This window comes from Mixophyes fleayi, chromosome 1, assembly GCF_038048845.1.
Source record: "Mixophyes fleayi isolate aMixFle1 chromosome 1, aMixFle1.hap1, whole genome shotgun sequence".
NCBI classification, from domain to species: domain Eukaryota; kingdom Metazoa; phylum Chordata; class Amphibia; order Anura; family Limnodynastidae; genus Mixophyes; species Mixophyes fleayi.
Genome location: NC_134402.1, coordinates 167,345,460 through 167,367,289, shown reverse-complemented (window position 1 = coordinate 167,367,289; position 21,830 = coordinate 167,345,460). Strand labels below are relative to the sequence as shown.

Below are 21,830 nucleotides of genomic sequence, written 5' to 3'. Positions count from 1 at the left end.
TGAACTCAAGTCACAATTCCAGGAAAAGCAGTATGATAATCGTATCATTGACACAGCATTTAACAAGCTTCAAAATACTGATCGAAATCAATTACTCAAATATAAAATACCTTTACAACCCAATCCCTGCAAAGGAGCAGTCCCTGTGAATAACCAAATATACTTTGTTTCAGATTTTTCTAATCAAGCAAACCACTTGAAACATATTATTTACAAACACTGGCATATTGTACAGAAGGATGAAATCTTAGGTCCTCTGATTTCAGCTAAACCCAAAGTAGTCTTCAGGAAAGCGCCAGATATCAAGAAGGTTTTAGTCCAAAATCACATTAAAGATAACACTGTACACCCCAACTGGCTGACCAAAAATATACAGAAACCAGGCTTTTACCACTGTGGCAAATGTATTAACTGCCGTACAATCCAACATAACAGTACCCAAGGAACTACTGAGGTTTACTCATCTCACAATCAAAAAAAGTACTTAGTCAAAGACTTTATAACGTGTAACACCAAGAACGTCATTTACCTCATACAATGCCCATGTGGTAAGCAATATATAGGCCGAACAATCAGACCCTTAAAGGTCAGAATTGGTGAGCACATCAGAAACATAAGAAATGGGCTCGATAAACATCACCTCTCCAGCCATTTTAAAATTAAACATAATTGTGATCCTACTGGGTTGGAGTTTCTGGGTATCAAATGTGTATACAATAACTGGCGAGGAGGGGACCCCATTAAAAACATTAATAAAGAAGAAAGTAAATTGATCCTCTATTTTGACACTTTATCACCACGAGGACTGAATATGGAATTCGACATTTCAATGTAGAATATGTCTTCACTATTAGAAACATCTTATCTACATTGGTTGCAAGTTGTGGACATGTAGTGTCTATGCCTTTTTGTCCCCTTGGGTAAAGTATCTCCATGCATACTACGGTCATACCACCCTGGTGATGCCCAATCTCCGTCGACCTTGGAAGCCAAGCAGGTTGGAGCTGGCTTAGTACCGGGATGGGAGACCTCCCGGGAATATTCAGTACAGTAGTAGACATGTAGTAGATCTATCCCAATAGAGTGACAAATAGTGGCAGGACACGCCACCTCTCGCTTACCATGATGTAGTATCTCCTTAAACCATCATGTAGGAAATCCTTTACAATTTATACTTACCTTGGAAGGATGCCTCTTTATGTGTTTTAATGATGGCTAATATTGCCATTCATTTTATTTTGATATGTTTAACCTCATGTATATAAACATAGTTACTTATTAGAATCAGTTCATCCATTTATTTTAATTATCCTAATAGTTATCATTGTCATCATTTAGGCTAGCTAGTCATAGAGGTTTTAAAGCATCAGTCATGTATGTATCAGCCCTACATTTATAATTATTATTAGTATTATTCTGACTTGTTATCAGTCCAATTAAACATCTTAGCTTATGCAGAAATAAATGGAGTTTTACTACATGTTAGAACTATTATATATCATACGATCGTGGTCGCCTTTATATGTTTATTTTTTTTTTTTAATGTTATCAATATAATCTGTTACACAAATCCATATTAGGGTTTTCAATTGGCTTATATTAACCTTTGGTATGTAATTACATTTTTAACATTTATAACTACCACCTTGTTTATGATAGACGTATTATCACCTGTATACTCATATGACTTGGTTGGCGTTTAGATTTTATTACAATGGACAATTAAGCTCTTCTGTAGGCTCAGTAACAAATCATCAATTACACTCTATCAAACAATCATTTATTGTCAATATATAAGGAAGCACATCAGATGCTCCACTCATACCACATCCCCTGAAGAAATCTGCTCCTGCAGATGAAACGCGTTGGGACACGCCCACATTCGTGACGTCACAGGATATCCGGTTCATGCGTTCCACTGTGGAACGCACGCCAGGCTCTCCATCATCACACTGCAGCATCGCTAGGGACACAGTCAATATCTGTTCCCGTGAGCTCCACCGCTAGCCTTCCTGTTTTCATCCTGTCTACCATAGTGATATTCGCCGGATGACCGCAGCACACATCAGGTATCTGGACAGTTTTTGTATCCCCATTTGGGATTATTGCTTTTTGCGTTATTAGGTCATTTTTTTAGTTATTTTTCCACCAGGACTTTCATGAGTGCTTCTATTTGGACTGCATTTTTGCATTTTCCGGATTTTTTTACTTTTATTTTAATTTTATTGTATTTTTATTTTCTTATTTTATTTTATTTTATTCCTATTGCTATTTCTATTTCATTTCATGTATGTATTCATGCACCAAATCCCATTATCGTTGGAAATATTCATTCCTCCTTTTTCTCTGGAACTGTTTATTTATACTAATTAAATTCACTGTTTTTACCATTCTGCACTATTTCATGTTAAATATCTAATTCTATAAATAGTTTCCATTTATATTATAGGTTTGTTCTAGGCAATTTGAGCGCATTAATTTATTATACATTCTCCAAGATATTGCCTCTGATGAAACGGTGTTTAACACCGAGAAACGCGTCAGGCTAGCTCATTTAACCAGATTGGAGCAACTAACAGACCAGTACTCAAACCCCGGGGTTGTTTTTTTTTTATCTATTGTGTTTTTTTGAAGAGATACAGGAACTTGCGGGAGAACCACAGAGTGGCTATACTGGCACTGCACACAGGTTGGAACAATCTGATCGATTAAACATAATATAAAGTGTAACACTTAATGGTGCAATCTGTGAGCGTTATTACAAGTGGATGTGCACACAGAGTTGTGCGTACTATATCAAGAGCCAGTCTAGCTGTGACTGGTAACTATACCGCTTTTCTTTGTGATGCTGGACAGCCATATATGAATGGATATAGTTCTCCCCTTTGCCGTTGGCACTATTAAACAGGACTGTGCTAGCAATATTATTAAGTATGGTCATTCTATTATGCTCATTTATGCTATTTGTTCTTAAATAATTTAATGTGAATTAAATTGTCTTATTTAGATTCTAAGCTTTGCGCTTTTTCTGAATCCCTTTTCTGTCTTCCCCAAGATTAATCCGAATGAAAAAATATCTATTTTGAGACTGGGCGCATAAGGGAGGAGAATACAGACAACCGTGAGCCGCCTTTACGTATTTCTGGCTGTAAATGGACTCCTATGATGTTAACAACAAACCTGCATGAAAATGTTTACACGCATATAAATGTAAATCTTCTTTCACATGCAGACCATAGTCCTGGTAGGGCACACTTAAATGTAAATCTTGCATTCCTCCTCATAGGTAGCAAAATTGCTAACTTGGTATATGGTCTCACGCACGCACACACACACACACACACACACACACACATACATACATATACACAGATGACCTAAACAGAAGACACAATGTTAAATAAACATTAATTGTGTGTTCCATTTTATACTCTCTCAGGATCAACTTATAATTATGTAAACACTGTTAAAACAAGCAGAGGTAGGATTATATTAAATCACTTGAGTTTCGCAAGTAATCAGGTTCATTAAACTTGGAAAAATACTGACACGTGACAGATCACTCTAAAAATGTAACAAAAGATGATTTTTTAAAATCATACCTATTTTCTACATTTACAGATTGCAGTTATAAAACTACCCACAGCTGAAGCATTTACTAGCAAATTGTTAGTGACATTGAAAATTGTTATTTACTCACTTATTTGGTAAGGTATTAAAATTTCATCTATAATAATAAATTCCGCAAATCCTATTTTAAAGTCATAAATTGGGAGAATTTGCTGAATTTGCTTAACAGACATAATAACAGACAGTAGATATTTTGTCTGCTGATGGTGGGCCACAGAAGACAAAATAAACCAAATAAACTCCACCACAAAGCCGCGGCTGGCCAGCGTCAATGCCTCAAATGCAGCGTTTCCGATGAGTTACCCATCTGTGCACAACGCACCCTTGACTGTTCACAATCTCCCAGATGGTAACCAAGCTTGATCAACAGAGGAATTGCTAATGAAACCCCTATATACCACTGGGTCTCCTCCTACCCTCCATAAAGATATTTATTGAGGGTCTCAAAAGGGTTTAGTCCGGCGGTTCCCAAAGTGTGCGCTGCGGCTCCCTGGGGTGCCGCGGCGCTGTCACTGGGGTGCTGCGAGCCAGCCATAGGGAAAAACAAAAAGCACATAAACTTACCAATCCGCGCGGCGCCGGGACCCAGCAGACTCCTCTCTCCTGCAACTGTCACTGAATATCGACGTCAGTGACAGCTGCGGGAGAGAGGAGTCTGCTGGGTCCCGGCGCCGCGCGGATTGGTAAGTTTATGTGCTCTTTGTTTTATCCTATGGCTGGCTCGCGGCAGAGGAGTGAGAGGGAGCATGACAGCGGGCAGACAGCGGGCAGACAGAGGGGCACAGCGGGGCAGACAGCGGGCAGACAGAGGGAGACAGCGGGCAGACAGAGGGGCACAGCGGGGCAGACAGAGGGGCACAGCGGGGCAGACAGAGGGGCAGACAGAGGGGCAGACAGCGGGGCACAGCGGGGCAGACAGAGGGGCACAGCGGGGCAGACAGAGGGGCACAGCGGGGCAGACAGAGGGGCACAGCGGGGCAGAGAAGTGTGACAGAGGGGCAGACAGAGGGGCAGAGGAGTGTGACAAAGGGCAGACAGCATGGCAGACAGAGGGGCAGAGGAGTGTGACAGCGGGGCAAAGAAGTGTGACAGAGGGGCAGACAGCGGGGCAGACAGAGGGGCAGAGGAGGGTGACAGCGGGGCAGAGGAGGGGGACATGGTGAGAGGGGCAGTGGGGGGGGACACAGCGTGAGAGGGGCAGAGGAGTGTGACAGAGGGGCAGACAGAGGGGCAGAGGAGTGTGACAGAGGGGTAGAGAAGTGTGACAGAGGGGCAGACAGCAGGGCAGACAGCGGGGCAGAGAAGTGTGACAGCGGGGCAGACAGCAGGACAGACTGAGGGGCAGAGGAGGGTGACAGCGGGGCAGTGGAGGGGGACACAGCGTGAGAGGGGCAGTGGAGGGGGACACAGTGTGAGAGGGGCAGTGGAGGGGGACACAGCGTGAGAGGGGCAGTGGAGGGGGACACAGCGTGAGAGGGGCAGTGGAGGGGGACACAGCGTGAGAGGGGCAGTGGAGGGGGACACAGCGTGAGAGGGGCAGTGGAGGGGAACACAGCGTGAGAGGGGCAGTGGAGGGGGACACAGCGTGAGAGGGGCAGTGGAGGGGAACACAGCGTGAGAGGGGCAGAGGAGGGCAACAGCGTGACAGGGCAGAGGGGGGGGGGGACAGCGTGACAGAGGGCAGAGGAGGGGGACAGCGTGAGAGAGGGCAGAGGAGAGGACAGCGTGACAGTGCAGAGGAGGGGGGACATCGTGAGAGAGGGCAGAGGAGGGGGACATCGTGAGAGAGGGCAGAGGAGGGGGGACAGCGTGACAGAGAGCAGAGGAGGGGGGACAGTGTAACAGAGGGGGCAGTGTGAGAGAGGGCAGTGTGTCTGGATGCAGAGGGGGCAGTGTGTCTGGATGCAGAGGGGGCAGAGTGCCTGAGGGCAGAGTGTCTGGATGCAGAGGGGGCATTTTTGCATACAACTAAATAAGTATTTCTGTCCTGACCCAAATACTTATTACATTTTTTTGACCCAACTACTTCTAAAACAGGACTGCTCAATAATTATTTTGGAGGGGTGCCTTGGAAAAATTTGGAGACTCTAAGGGTGCCGCGAACTGCAAAAGTTTGGGAACCACTGGTTTAGTCCCTTTGGAATATTGTTTGGGAGACAGCCCAGAGATATCTTGGATTCGTTGAAAGAAGGGTGGGAACAGCAAGGCCTCAAAGAGACAAATCTGGTACATTTTGAGGCCCAAAAGTATGAGTTGTTGGGAAATATATGCCCTATCATACAACAACATGTAAAAGAGGCACAGGAATGGCAAAAGAAAAAGGTATGATAAAACTGCTGCAGTTCGATCCTTTAATCCTGGGGGCAAGTTGGAACAGGGATGTCTTTCTCCGTAATTCATAGGCGCATTACTTTAATTGAACAAAACATTGTCACTCTGCTGGGAATTGTTGCGAACCAGCCGTACCTCCTTCCTGAAGCCAGACAAGCTATGGTGAAAAAGGAGATTGAGAGATTTGTACAGCTGGATATGATTGAGGAATCGACTAGTGAGTGGAAGAGTCTTACTGTGCTTCTCCGAAAGCCCAATGAAAGTATTCGGTTCTGCAATGTCTCTAGGTGGATAAGAAGCATTCAGTTCGATACCTAACCTATGCCACGGGTATACGAACTGATAGAAAATATATCAGTAGTAACTACTTGACTACTCTTGATTTAACAAAGGGTTATTGGCAAATTCCCTTTACTTCCTCAGCCAAGCAAAAGACCGCATTTTCCACCCCTGGTGTTCTACCCTTTGGGTTGCATCGGGCACCTGCCACCTTCGAAAGGGTCATGCATAAATTTCTAAGACCCCATTCTGCAAATGCAACCACTTATTTAGACGATGTCAGTTATTAATACGCCAGACTGGAAGTGAAATCTGCATAAAATCGAAGTGGTCTTAGCTTCATTGAGGTCCACGGGCTTGACAGCTATACCATAAAATGTGCTATAGCTAGGAGAGAAACCAAATATTTAGGATACATTGTCGGACGACGGCAAGTGAAACCTCAACTAGACAAGGCGCAAGCAGTCATAAACTGGCCAATACCAAATAATAAAAGGCATTGTAGGTTACTACAGGCATTTCCTAAGCCCTTTCTCCATTAGAGCTGCTCCACTCACCGATATGGATATGCTAAAGAAAAGTTTTCCAGAATGGTTAGCCTGGTCTGACACTGCAGAGGCTGCTTGGTCATACGTTCACTTAGCTCTCTGTTCCTCTCCATTACTACAAGCACCTGACATTAGGTTCTTCCTCAAAACAAATGCAGGCCTCATGCTGATCACAGGTGAGATGGAGAACTTTAATTGATACGGACACATATTGTTCAGTTCTAGGACAGGAAATTAGCTAATTTAGTACTATAAAATGCTCTTTCAATGTAAGTGACTGGATTTCTAGAACTGTTTTCTATAAAAGTGTAAGAAGGTTTACCACAGTATACCACTGTTTTTTGTTAGGTATACAGGGTGGGGATTGGGTTGGGGTAGCGGTGAGGTTGTCTGATATAGTTCCAATTGCACTGTTTTTAATGCACTCTTATTATCTGCCTGTTATGTGTAAGTTCCAACATTGTCGTATGTTCCTGTACACTGATTATTTTGCATGTTTTCTTTTGCGATCCATTGTTTTTGACTCGTCACTTTTACTGTATGTGTCCAGCTATAGCTCTACCTAGGGAGAAAGTACCATATGTTACAAGATATATGATGGGTTTACAGGTGGGGTGGGGATTTGGGGGACTCAGACTTGAATACTTTTGTCCATATAGTGTACATAGAGTATAATACACACACACACACACACACACATTATATATATATATATATATATATATATATATATATATATATATATATATATATACATACACACACACACTTCATAATTTTGTGTGTCACAGGGACCCATCATTTAAAATATTTGGGTTTCTACATTACTATTTCTGGGTCCTATATAATATTTTCTTAATTATTTGTATTTTATTATTTTTATTTAATTTCCTTCATAATATTAGCTGTGATGTAGTTTCAAACACGTGCTATAGCCTGTCAAAATGATCACTGGAGGTGTCTGCAAATTAGAGCTGGGTAGAGTAGTGATGGTGTCTGTGTATTGGAGCAGGGAGAGGAAAATGGGATGTCTATATAATGTAGCAGGCTTCGGTTGTTCCTATGTGAGCAGCTGCTATAACATTTCTCATTTCTATTGAAAAAAACAGTTGTGTATGTAGACAAAATCATATACAAATTTACCAAGCTGTCACTAGGATCTGACTTGTAAGCTCAACATCACCAAAGCCAGCACCTAAGAATTGTAGCAAGGAGAGGAAAATAAGGTGTCAGTTTGACAGAGCAGGATGGGGAGCTCCATGTACATAGCTCCGCTGCTGCAGTCCCTTCTACAATTCTTGTCGCTATCACAGCTTAGAAAAGACCTACATCCCATAGCAACCACATGACAGTATTCTGGCTTTCAATTTGTCACAGCAAGAACAGAATAAGACCAAGGAACGAGAAAAGAAGTGGGAAATATCACATCCTCCAAAACCTGCTCATTTTTGAAATGTAGTACTTTAACTGTAATACAGGGTAAAATAGCTGGTCAATGTGATCACTGTATACAATCCATCCATCTCCAGACACCAAATAAGAAATGCCAAAGTGCTTCTGGAGTTGTTCTACAGGCACGGTTTGCATTACAAACAAAACATATTTTCTACATGGGCTTATAGTGGTGTTGATTGTAAATTATATTCCTGGGAATACTACATGGATATTCACTGTATTAATCTGGTACAACACATTGTGTTAAGATTATAGCTGGTACTGTTCAATACAATTTAGGTTATGTGTATAAAAGGTATATTATGGAAACATTTTATTCTTAGAAAAAAGCAAAACATTTAATAAAAACTACATAAATAACAATATAAATTCTATAGAAAAAACATAAAAATACAGCAAAACCTATATTAAAAAAAAAACAAAAAAAAAACCACACACCCAATTCACTTGTTCAACATGACGCTAAAGTGTTTTATGAATGTCACACATAGTATGATATGTATTGTCCAATTCCATAAACCTTGTCTGGCTGCCAAAAGCACTATGCCCATACCCCACAGCTTTTATTTTATTTTTGTACAGCTTACTTTTTTGTTTGTTATTGGTCCCATAACTAAAATCGGAGCGTGACCATTTTTATATCCTTATCTTTAGGAGATTATGTATACGTTGGGATTTTCTTTCTAGTGGACTTAAAAATGTATAAATAACTATCTGACCAATAATGAGAAATTATGTTTCCTCCATTTTGCTTAGAACACCCTGTATTTTTATTTATGTGATTTATACATTTACTCCATTATGCTACAAATAGAAACTAATCGGTCTCCAATAAATCTATATGAAATTCAACCAGGAAGAAAAAAAAAATCCTGGAGAAAGAGGGAGCATTAATGAACAAGATACCATTGATGTGGTATATGATGTGTGTATATATAAATATGATGTGGTACACATATTTGTATAAAGTAGTTAAATGTATGCAGTAACTGGGACAATTTAATAAAAAAATTATATTTCGGATGTGTAACACTTTGGAGTCTGGTTGTTACTTTTCAAACCCACTGTCCAGCATGCCCCCTTTACTCTTCCTTCAGCTCCAGATCCAGAACCAAGAGCCACAATCCTACTGCAATAGAAGGCACAAGGCCCTTTAAAAGAAGTTCTGACAGTGACCAGCCCTACTCATGAGCTCAGCTATTTAAACCTGCTCTATACACAGGCCTGTTCCAGAGTATTAGGCTCAATACTCCAGGGTTCCTGTTCATATTGTGGCCAATTCCTGTGTATTCTGAACCAGACTGTTCCCGACTTCTAATCTGCCTGTAGTCTGGTACTTCCGATTGCCGATTTGGCACCATGCAGCCAGTTAGTGCACCAGTCTCAGCTACATTGACCAGATTCTTTTTGCTGTTGATACCAGCTATTGACACCAGCTCCGCATCTCTGTCACTGCTAGTACTAATTAAGGTTTGCGAAAGTGAATGCCTTCTATCCGTATTTATGAGCCTCAATGCCAGTGTTCAACTGGATGCCAGCAGTCAAAATAATCTGATCAATTGTCTTTGCTTCATTGTATTTAGTAGAGCATAATATATATACTATGCAGAGCTTTAGGTTTACTCCAAAAGACTCAAAAACGTTGGCACTCTAAAACATAATGATAAAGAAAAACAAAAAACAAGCTGTACATTCAGTACAATAACATTTCTAAAATATCTCTTAAGAGAACATTTTCCAAAATGATTAAGAAGTTATAAACAAGTAGGTGAAATTAATTTATTAATGCTACTGTGGAGAAAGATTTTGGACAAGCGTCACAATATTTCCATTAACGAGACAAAAACAAATATTCTTACCCTATTATTAGGGGATGATCAATTACTGATTCTTGTATAATCTCAGACTTTTGCCTCTGAAAATCAAGAGTAACTTTTGGTCCTTGAAGGTGATAGCAAAAGAGATGAGAAGCAAAATTAAAATAGTGTATTACTAATGAATAAACCTGCATTTCTATCACTTGGCTATTGTCTCATCCTTTTGCTGTGAACAGTGAAATGACAGTGAAATGACAATCCAAGTATAAAATGAAAACAGACAATTAGAATTTAAAAAAGCATAAGCGTAAAGGAAGAAAAATACAAAAACAATAAAACGACATTCATTTACATTTCCTATAACTTTATCCAAAGTAAAGGAACACATTCAGAACATGTTTCAGGGAGAACAGAAAAAAAATTATGAGCTTAATAGGGTATTTTTTAAAAACAAATGTTTTACTATTTTAATCTCTCAAACCCACAACAACAAAAAAAATCCAAAAGTAAAGTACTAACATTTGCAAAAAAGTTTTTTCAATACAAGAGGAATAGGTGAGCATCATATTAACAAATAGCAGCACTGATTTAAGGAATATACTTATGACTTTAGCAGCCACTATCATATTTTTATTTAAGTCACACAAAGGCTACACATAGTACTTGATGAAGTGAAATTTGAGAAGCATGGTTATGGAAAATTTAACTGAACAATGTCAAAGACAAATTGAACAATAGTGGTTCACTTATTCTGTGTCTGATCTCTCCCATGTTCTTTAATTTCTCCCATGTCCCTTAACCTAACATTCATGTTTCTACTATGTCCTGTTCTCTCGTATCCCTAAATCTTTCAAACATACCTCTCTTCGCACTTAACAATTGGTTGGTGTTGCAGGTGGCCATTCGGCAAAGCTGATCCGCTGAAACTCCATTTCGTGGAGCCCAAGAAGCACCCACTGATTGGGTGGAATGGGTTGCAAAACAGGTAGTAACAGGCCGATCTGCTGTGATATAGGCTTGCCAAATGGTGGATATGATCCACCTGGCGATGGTCTGCTTATTAGCCTGCCATCCCCTCTTATGCACCTGCAACAGCACAAAGCACAAAGAGGGAATCTGTCTTGCGAATGTTTAAAATTCATTTGACATATAAGCGAAGGAGGCAACAACATCCGTAGATTCCTTGGATTGGTGGCCCAAACATCCATCCCTCACCCAGAATCACGATCTCCTGATTCAGGTGAAAACCTTAAACAACCTTAGGTTGATTGTCAATTGTCCAAGACAACATGGTAATGGACCTGAACATAGACAACACATGGGCAAAAGATCCTTCATTAGCCACCAACAGAGGGACAGGCGGGAGTCCTGAGACTACTGGATCAAGTGGGAATCCAAGTGAATGGTGGAGCCCGTCCATTTCTTCAACAGGATCCACTGAAAGGTGCGTAAATGGAATCTCCCAAAGGGAATATTCTCGAACGTGGTGACCATCTGGCCCAGAAGCTTCAGGCATACTAGCATGGAAGGCAGAAAAAGGGCCAAATCCCTTTGCACAGAGATCTGAAGGAAGAGCACTTTGGTATCCAGAAGAATAATATTTTGCAACCTGATATCCAAGATTAGACCTATAGGAAGACCATCGGATGATAGGGAGTGAGCTTGTATTTTGGAAGGTTTATTATCCACCCATGTTGTTCCAGAACTCGAATGACAAGAGAGAGGTTGTCTCAGTAGCTGTTCCAAATATGTCTTGATTAGCAGATCGTCCAGGAAAGGAACTATGCTGACCTCCTTGGAGCGCAGCAGTGCGGCCACTATTGCCATGATCTGGGTGAACACCCTTAGAGCTGTGGAGAGGTTAAAGGGAAGAGCCCAGAATTGATAATGGGAGTTCTCCACTGTGAACCCGAGCAAGGATTTGACAAAGGATTTCCCTTGTCTGACATTTTTTTATTTCATTTTGTTGTTTACCAAGCAAAAAAAAAATGCAGGCAGGAAGAATAAGTTAGCACACACGATTATGACAGAGTAGAGTAGTAAGGGAGGATACCGATTTGTCCTTGGGTAGTAGTCCAAACAGTATCTCCGACCCCTTCTGCCTCACAATATCTTAAGTAAAATAGAGAGATGGAGACCCAGCGTATACTTTCAGTGAGTAACCTTAGGTTACAGTATGTGTGTGACCTGTATATAGCGCTTACGAACCCCTGTAATGTAGCAGGACATACATCTATAAAGTACATGGCTGTCAACAAAAAACAAACAAAAACTTTTATGACAAAACAGTGTACTTAGCCCTCCTAGAGGGCCAAGGACCCTCTGAAAAGCATGAGAAGAACAGGAGAGAAGTCTGTGTGCAGCATGGAGAACATACAGCTTGCCTCAGTAGCGGATAACAGGCAGCTGCCGTTTTTCAGCTCTTTTCAGGGAGACACCAAGTCGCCACTTTCTGTAGATCTGTACTCTCTTTATGGTGCTCCTTGCCCCTCCAATATCTGTTATGGTGTGCTTGTCTTGTTATCAAGCAACCTAACAGTACTGCTGTTCTCTCGGGCTGATGTGCTGGCTTCTATATTTAAGCCTGCATCATCCTTCAGCCCATCTGTGACAGTGTGCTTTCCAAATATCCACATCTCATTACTGGGGAAACTTGGTACCATCCTAAAAATGGTGGCCTGCATTGGGATCAAGGCGCAATTTGCTGACAAGCAGCGCTGGACACCCTACTGTGCACAATTGACAGCGGTCAGTTTAGACCGCTGTCACTTCTTATAGTGATCTATAGTACCAGATCCATCCGTGCTCTGGCAATACAGAAGCAGGGGTCACGTGAAGAAATGCTTCCAACACAGCTCCAGAAAGTAGCAGCGCTGCGATACCTACACCTAATCTTAAGTAAAGAAAGAGAAAATAAATGAAATTTCTCTAAGTCTGTAAGAAAATGCTGCAGAGCGGCACACAATAAACCCAACTCCTTGGGCACTCAAATTACACTGTGGAAGCAGGGGGTTGCAGAGGGGAGGGATCTGTCTGTAGGTTAAACAAATAATTACCTGTTTAAGTGCCAACTCCTAGTTCCCATCATACAACCCCATGGTAACAGTGTCCACCAGATAGGAAATGTGAATATTAAAGAGAAAACCTCTTTATTTATCAAATGTGTACACAAAGTAAACGCAACAGTTCTCCGGAAGGAGAAACATATTACCCCACCAAATATAACAAAGTATCAGTAACTTCACCAGTGTAGGCAAAAATCCTAACAAAGTCCACAGGAGGACAAATCAGTCTCAAAGATACAGCATCCAATCTGACTGAGCAGGTTCCTGATTCCAACATTCTTCTCTGGCACTGATAGAGTACAACAACTCAATATAAGTCCAAGTCCTTCTTCAAGTAAATACCACAGCAACAATCACAATGTCCTTTCAGGGTTCCCTTTTGAACTCCCTTCAAAATCCCATTGTGCTTGGGTCAACCCTCTGGGCCATGATCCCTTTTTCATTGGTGGTGGCTGGATCCTAGGTGGTAACAGGCGTGAAAGTAGAATATGACCACAGCAGTAGCCCACCTGTTTCCCTGCAATCAAGTCCAGTTTTGGAACGTGGAAAGACAAATCCCACCTCCTCATCTTAGATGGAATCCAGACTTTTTTGTTATTAACACAATCCACTACTTTGTGAGGTGTCAGTGTCCACAGCTGTTCCATACTTCCTATGGCAAGCCTCCCCCCTCCCTCTTTGGTCACAATACAATGCTGGATCTAGCCACTAGGCGACTAATATAGCCAAATTCGCCCACTGACTGATGGATCAGGTTGGCACATTATTTATACCCACTGTGGTACCCAGTCTCGTCACAGACGTCTTCCGCCGTTGATACTTACAGGCAGAATATTTACACCACAGTGGACACAATGGTGAACTAGAGATGTGAAGGTGGGAGACAATGTGGGTGACTCCTCCTAAGTAACGATAGAGAAAGTACTCCTTGCTATAATTAAACAGAATTAGGTACCCAGTCACTGCACTTAATGGTGACAGCCAGGACAAGCACACAGCCACATGATCTGCAGTGCGGGAGGTCTGTAGACCGAAGGGAGATGCGACTACATGGCACACCATCCAGTATCATCAGATTTCAACCACTGTACCTAGGGTATAGATCAGTTAAATAGCTGTACAACAGACACTAATTTACAGGATAAGTACAACTAAATTAAAATGTCAAAATGTAGATCTTTGAGTTAACTTGTAGAAATACAAAATATATAACTATTTCTCTAGCACATCTTGCTTTAGCCTCTTCATGATCAGATGGGAGTAACACCTTAATTAACAGAATTTTTATTTAATTTCTAAATTTCCAAGCCTACCAGAGCAAAGGTTTTTTTCTTTATAAATTTTATAATGAACTAAAATAATTTTTTATGGATATTTTATGAGGAAACTAACAAACAGTACAAAAAAAAAAGTTAATACTTTTCATGTAACAATCTTTCAATCCCAAAACATAATCCATCAGTTCTCACAATAACTGGAGTCACTGGTTATCCTTTGCAGGGATAGCTGATTTGAGGAGCAGCAAGCTTGGAAACGAGCAGCCATAATCTTTTGTTCCATGTTCATAAATGCCAAGCTGTAGCTTGGCAATACAAAATATGCTTTTAAACAGAAATTTGCAGAAAGAGATAAGGTATACATCAGAAATAAGGTAGGGGCAATCACATGCATAAAAAGGATTGTAATACAGGATAAAACTATTTTTTTTTATTTGTTCAGAATTTAATTTTAATTCCATGTTCATGCTTTGCTGCATCCAAAATTTTAACAAACATTTAGAGATGATTTTTCTGTCTCACCAATAGAGGATATTGATTTGTCTCCCTCTGGCCTCAGGAGAGGTGTCCGGGTCGCTTTAGCAGGTGAAACCCAGCCACCCAAATTAAAGCTGGTTTCTTCTTCTTCTATTTGAAACTCACAAGTTTCCTGCCTGAAAATATTAAAATATACATTATAGAGTTAAATAAGAAAAAAGTTAACTAAGGGCAATCAGAACTTACCAGGATTCCACAGTATATTACAAATAAAACAGTTAAAAGTTTGTTGAGAAAACAAAGATCTATGGAAAAGATATTTGAAACAGACCAATAAATCATATTCTCCAAAACCAAAAAAAGAGGAAATAGCAAAGTAAAATGCTGAATTTAAAGCTGGTTAAATCATCATCATCATTTATTTATATAGCGCCACAAATTCCGCAGCGCTATACAGAGAACTCATTCACATCAGTACCTGACCCACTGGATCTGTCTAAATTCCCTAACATACACACAGACAGAGAGATAGAGAGTAGGGTCAATTTGATAGCAGCCAATTAACCTACTTGTATGTTTTTGGAGTTTTGGAGTGTGGGAGGAAACCGGAGTTCCCAGAAGAAACCCACACAAACCCACACAAACACGGGGAGAACATACAAACACACAGATAAGGCCATGGTCGGGAATTGAACTCATGACCCCAGTGATGTCAGGCAGAAGTCCTAACCACTTAGCCATCGTGCTGGTATCCTCTTTTTCTCAGTGTATGCCTGGTGTATTCCTAATATTGCTGCTAATCAGCAAACATCTGACATCTGAAGGTGGCCCATATTCAATCTTCGTTTAGCCGTTCAATTCATCAATCTCGCCTGTGGTGGATGAGGGACAGGGACCGCTCTTTTTCCTTCTTGGACTGGACTATAGCAACGATGAGTGTCAGTCTTCAGAGATGAGGAGTGGTAACATTACGTCTTTGGCTTCAAGGCCAATGGTCTAGCGAAGAGTTAGAGCTCACTGTGCATGTATTAGAACTCAGAGCTGTGTCAGATGCTCTAAAACCTGGTCAATTATTTCCGAGAGGCTGTTTGTTACGCATCTGTTAGACACTGCCTGATTCACTAAGGGAGCATAGCAATGGAAGCAGTGCGATGCTCTGGGAAATGTTCTGCTGGGAAACCTTTGGTACTGGCATTCATACGGATGTTACTTTGACACGTATCATCCATCATCATCAATCATTTTATTTATATAGCGCCAAAATATTCCGTACCGCTTTACAATTGGGGACAAACATAGTAAACTAATAAACAAACTGGGTAAAACAGACAAAGAGGTGAGAAGGCCCTGCTCGCAAGCTTACAATCTATTGGACAATGGGAGTTTGACACATGAGGTTAAGTCTACATTTGCAGTCGGCCCAGCCAGACTGCAAAGGAAAAAGTGACTCATAAGCTAAATGATCCTGTCACACAACAATGTTGGTCAAGGGGTAGTTGTATAACGGGTGGTAATAGGGTAATGTAGTGAGGTTAAGAAGGTGGTTGAGGATTATAAGCTTGTCTGAAGAGGTGGGTTTTCAGAGAACGCTTGAAAGCTTGTAGACCAGAGGAGAGTCTTAATGTGCGAGGGAGAGAATTCCATAAAGTGGGTGCAGCCTGAAAAAAGTCCTGTAACCGGGAATGTTCAATCAATCAATATGATCAAACATAAATGGTAAACATGTGATTGATAACACCATCCACTTAATCCAAATAACAGGTACTTTAAAACGCCTTCTTGCCATCAAAAAGTAGAAGGGTAGCCATTACGCATAGCAACAAATCCGATTCTAACTATCATTTTCTATAATGCATTAAATAAAATATAGAATCTCATTGAATGCTATGGGCAAAATCTTCACTTTACCTTTTCAAAAAGATTGATTCATATGTACATTATATGAAGCATTTTATTTATTTATTTTCATTTTTTTTTCGTTTTGGGAGATTTAAAAAAAATAAAATAATAATTTCTCTTAGTTAGTTGGGGAACACTGCGACAATGGGGTATAGTAGGTGGAATTGGAGCTAAGCCACTTTAACTCTTGAACAGTTGAAGGATAGCACCTCCCCTACTATGTCTCTCCCATGGGAGCCATCTTCAATTTTATAACAAAGTCCAGAAGAGAGGTCATAACTAGGAGTAACAACAGAAAACCTAGAACATAAAACAACCAAGTGTCAGAGCAAGGGTAGGGAGTGAGTGTCCCCCCAATGGACTAAGAGAAATGGATTTTAAGGTGAGTAAATAAATCATCAATTCTCTGTCATGCTATTGGGGGACACTGCAACAATGGGGAAAATTCTAAGCTGCCCCAAAGAAAGTGATTGCTCTGAAACAATAACGCTTAAACCAGGCGCTCAACACCTGCATTCTGGGATGCAAAACCTTGCAAACCATAAAATTTGATAAACACTTGTACGGACAAACGCGTAGCGGCCGAGTTCAGCCTTCCAGACCAAACAAGCAGATGAGTCTACCAGAAAGCACTAACAGCCTCAGGTAAATGACAATTTCAATCCAACTGGCAAAAGTATAGCCCCTCAATGTAAACCAAACAAATAGCAAATCTTTCGGATATTGAGATTACTCCAGACCAAATTTCTCTGTTAGAAAATGGTTTATCTTTCTCACCTTCCAAAAATTTTAATAGATTTGAGTGGGAGAAAGATCTTACACTCTTCTCTAGGAAACTGCTTTTGAAAAAAAAAATTCATATAAAAACAAGAGATCAAGCAACCTCTTCGGATTTATACCACAATCCAGAAAATCTAAAATTAGACTCAGATGAAGAAAGAGTGGCACTCCAAATCTTGGAAGAACTTGACACATCAGATTACCTTTTGTCCTTAGATAAGGAACCATTGGATGAAAATATGCCTCCTAAAAATAAAAAGAAATCAACTTTTACTCCTGATTTGACTATTTGTCCTCAAGTGAAGACATACAAAGATCTTGTATCTAGGGATCTAGACCAATTGTATCAACAAAAACAATACAGGTTTAAGGCTAAATACAATCTTACGGAGGGAGAATGGAAAGCATACAAAGAAATTGAAAAGTGGGATAACATAATTATAAAACCATCGGATAAGGGCGGGAATGTAGTTTTATGGCCTAGATCACAGTATGTAAAGGAAGTTTACCGTCAGCTGAATGATACTGACGGTTATAAACGCCTTATCTTCAACCCAACAGCCAATTATCAGCTAAGATACGATAGACTATTGCATGATGCACATGCAAGAAGAATTATTTCACGTACTGATTTTGACTTTTTGGTAGTATGTCATCCCAAGGTGGCCACATTCTAAGTTCTACCAAAAATTATCAAGAACGAAAGACACCCTCCTGGCAGACCAATAGTCTCCGGCATAGGAAATCTAACCGAAAATGCCAGTAAATTCATTGATGTACAGCTAAGAGAATTTGTTACCAGTCTTGACTCTTATATAGGAGATACTTCGGATGTACTGGCAAAGATCAATAATGTTATTGTTAATGATACAACAAGATTGGCATCTTTTGACGTGGAGTCCTTGTATTCGAATATAATTTATAAACAGGGCCTACAGGCAATAAAATATTCTTGGATATGAGAGCCTTAGATGATATGAATGATTTCATCTTAAATCTATTAAGATTTGTCTTGACTTGTAACTACTTTATTTTTGAAGAGAAATTTTACCTCCAAATAAGAAGAACCGCAATGGGCAGTGCATGTGCACCCACGTACGCGAATCTCTTTCTGGGTTGGTGGGAGAGAAAGAAGGTTTTTACTGAGGAGAACCATGAATATACTGACCATATTGTTTTATGGCTAAGATACATAGACGATGTTCTGGTCCTATGGGATGGAGAGGAAAGTCTATTTTTAGAATTTACTGAAATTTTGAATACAAACGACCTTAACCTTAAGTTGACATCTGAAATACATAAAGATCGTATTAACTTTCTGGATCTCACCATCCTTAAAACATCAGATGGACACCTTAGTACTGATGTCTATAGAAAGAAAACCGCAACTAATAGCCTTCTCCATTCATCTAGCTCCCACTATCCAGCAGTGATTAGGGGCATCCCCAAAGGGGAGCTCCTCAGGATGAAACGCAACTGCTCTGAAGAACAAACATTTAATAATAGAGCGGTTGAACTCAAAAATAGATTAGTTGCTAGAGGGTATAGCAAACGTGTTATACACAAGGCCGAAATAGCGGTCAACAAAAGAAATAGAGAGGATCTTATTTACCCGTCCTCTAAGGACAAGATTCAAAATTCAAACATTCGTCTCATAGGTTCATTCTGTACTGAATGGAGACAGATTGGAGAGATTTTTCAAAGACATTGAGCAATACTCAAATCAGATGATGATCTTGATAAAATCTTAGGAGACAGAGTATCCATATCATGGCGCCGTTCAAGAAATTTGAGGGATAGTTTTGTACATAGTGCCTTACCTCCATTACCTAAAATCTCTAATAGACCTGTTGGATTTTATAAATGTGGTAAATGCCAGGCATGCCAATATATGACCCAAACTAAGGAATATAAAGATCGCTACTGTAAAATTTGGAAAATCAATGAATTTCTTACCTGTGATTCACCAAATGTGATCTATTGCCTCATCTGCCCATGCAATTTACGTTATATTGACATGACTAGCAGACCCCTAAAAAGAAGGGTGCTAGAGCATGTGGGTAATATCAGACGGGCAGAAAGGGACACACAAAATCTAAAACAAATTACAACAGTAGCTAGGCATTTTAAAAAATGTCACAATGGAAAACCACTTGGACTTCAGGCATTTGCTATGAAACAAATCCATATGGGTCTAAGAGGGGGTGATCTTAACCTAGAATTACTGAAAAGGGAAACAAGAAAGATTTTCTTGATGAATAGTCTGGCTCCTAGAGGGCTTAATGACCATAACAATTTTTCGGTATACTTGTAATTTTCTACCTCTGTATGCTATTGGGGATGTTTTGAATTATAATATCAATATATTTGAGCACATATTTTCACTAGTCCATCACTCATACCTTTTGGAGCATGCATGGTGCTCCCTTCTTGAATTGTATTTATATATCCCAATGTAATATATTTTATTCAGGTTTTTCACTTTTATCCCTTTTTTTGATGCTCACATGAATTATATTTAGTTCCACAACACACATTCTTTTCACTGCTAATTGTTTAAAACACTTACCTTATTGCTTTACAGCTTCTTTTCTTACACCAGATACTCCCCTTTAAGCATTTTTCTATAGTTACTTTTATTCCTTACAAGGTATCTCATATTTTCATTCGTGATTACATTAACTATATCTGACTCTCTCCTTACATATGGATCTTTCTTCATATATGTAACTTAATGTATCACATATTTGTATAACCTTTATCACAGGTGTTTATTAATCTATTATTTATCTCTTTTCGTTTATCAAACATCTAAGTCTTTGCTCTTATGTTTATCACATTTAATATGTGCTTTTTATATAATTTCTTTGTTCCCTATGGTCTTAATAATATAAACACTTTATTTTTTGTGTTTCTGATGTGTCTCAGTGGACTATTCTTATGAAACGATTAGCATCAGTTAATTACATTCTTAAGATAATGAGGTTTTTAATACACTTACCATAAAGGACAATGTTATTTCAGCATTTCAGAATAATTTAATTATGCCACTCTTTTCTTATTACAAGAGAATTAGAAAACGCTGGTATTAGGAAGTGTCCTGTGTTGCCATAGCGATCAATCAACATGATGTCAACAAGTAGGCGGGTCCTACACTATAAATACCCTATCGGAACATAGGGTCTGGTTTGCCTTGAAAAAGCTGAGTTCAGTAAAACGCGCTGACTCTCCTCTGTTACTATTATCAGATTTATAGTGTGGGTGCTAGATAGATTCATCATGGTTCTTCTATAATAGCGAATCATGCTCTGGTCGGTTCTTCTAGTCTACTGTGGTGTATCTTTATCATACTTCTATATACAATTGGGGAACCACGGACTAGTATTAACAAGCAAACACAGCGATTTTGTTCAACAGGGACTCTATATACTGTATCTCCTAGCGAGGCAATCCTCTACAGACTTGGATCCACTTCACTAGATTATTCAATACTTAGCTTTATAGCATTAGAGTGGGTGTATTATGGATCATTTCATTCATTTAGACAGCACTACTATCAGAGATACCGGTAGTGATTTAACACACTATTATCTCATTATACTTAGGTTGCTCCGATATTAGAGGGAGACTGTATAACTTCCTTCTTCACATAAACACTACTCTAAACCTATGATTGGTTAAATCCACCCAGTATTTTCATCTAATATATGTAGTCCTGCTGTCCTCAACAGTCTGTACTAGATTCTTTTTTGATTATACAACTAAAAAGTTTCGATCAGTACACAGACTTATTTAACCTATTAAGAGCATTAACCCTTCCATTATATAATAAATGCAAGGTGTTTTGGTGGATCACTAAAGTCTAGCACCCTTTAACAACTTATATTCAATCACAGGAGGGTCAGCGCGTTCTGGCAGTACGTCTGCCAGTTTTACCAGTTATTGTTTATTTTGGTTATTTTTTTCATTTCAAGTTTTAATATTTCACTACTCTAATTACTACTCAATAAAATTAATTTACTGTATACCAATAAACTTCAGATACTTTTTATATTATTTCAATTATCCTTTGAGTGCCTCAGAAACACATACTTGTTCTTTGTCCATGTTTACATTCAGTAATGTGTGTGGGTGCACCATTTACAGGTAGATGGATGTATTATAAAAAGCCTATCATTTATTCCACCTCCTGGTTAATATAGGATTGTCCTAGTGCGATATAATTGGTTTCTTCTACGGAAATCAGTGTGAAGCAGAACGAAAATCCAGAAA

General features: G+C 39.7%; 1 protein-coding gene across 25 annotated transcripts in view; it reads right to left on the bottom strand.

Moving 5' to 3' along the window:
• Positions 1 to 21,830, bottom strand: part of CENPC (centromere protein C) — a 295,773-nt gene that overhangs the window by 148,956 nt on the left and 124,987 nt on the right. For 24 of the 25 annotated variants that reach the window (XM_075203541.1, XM_075203629.1, XM_075203558.1 and 21 more), the window contains exons 7-8: positions 14,925 to 15,055; positions 10,103 to 10,184 (exon numbers count right to left, since the gene is read on the bottom strand). The exons of the other annotated variant lie outside the window; for it this stretch is intronic. In XM_075203541.1, the coding sequence (XP_075059642.1) occupies positions 10,103 to 10,184; positions 14,925 to 15,055 (213 nt within the window). The remainder of the gene's footprint in view (positions 1 to 10,102; positions 10,185 to 14,924; positions 15,056 to 21,830) is intronic. 25 annotated transcript variants of the gene reach the window in all.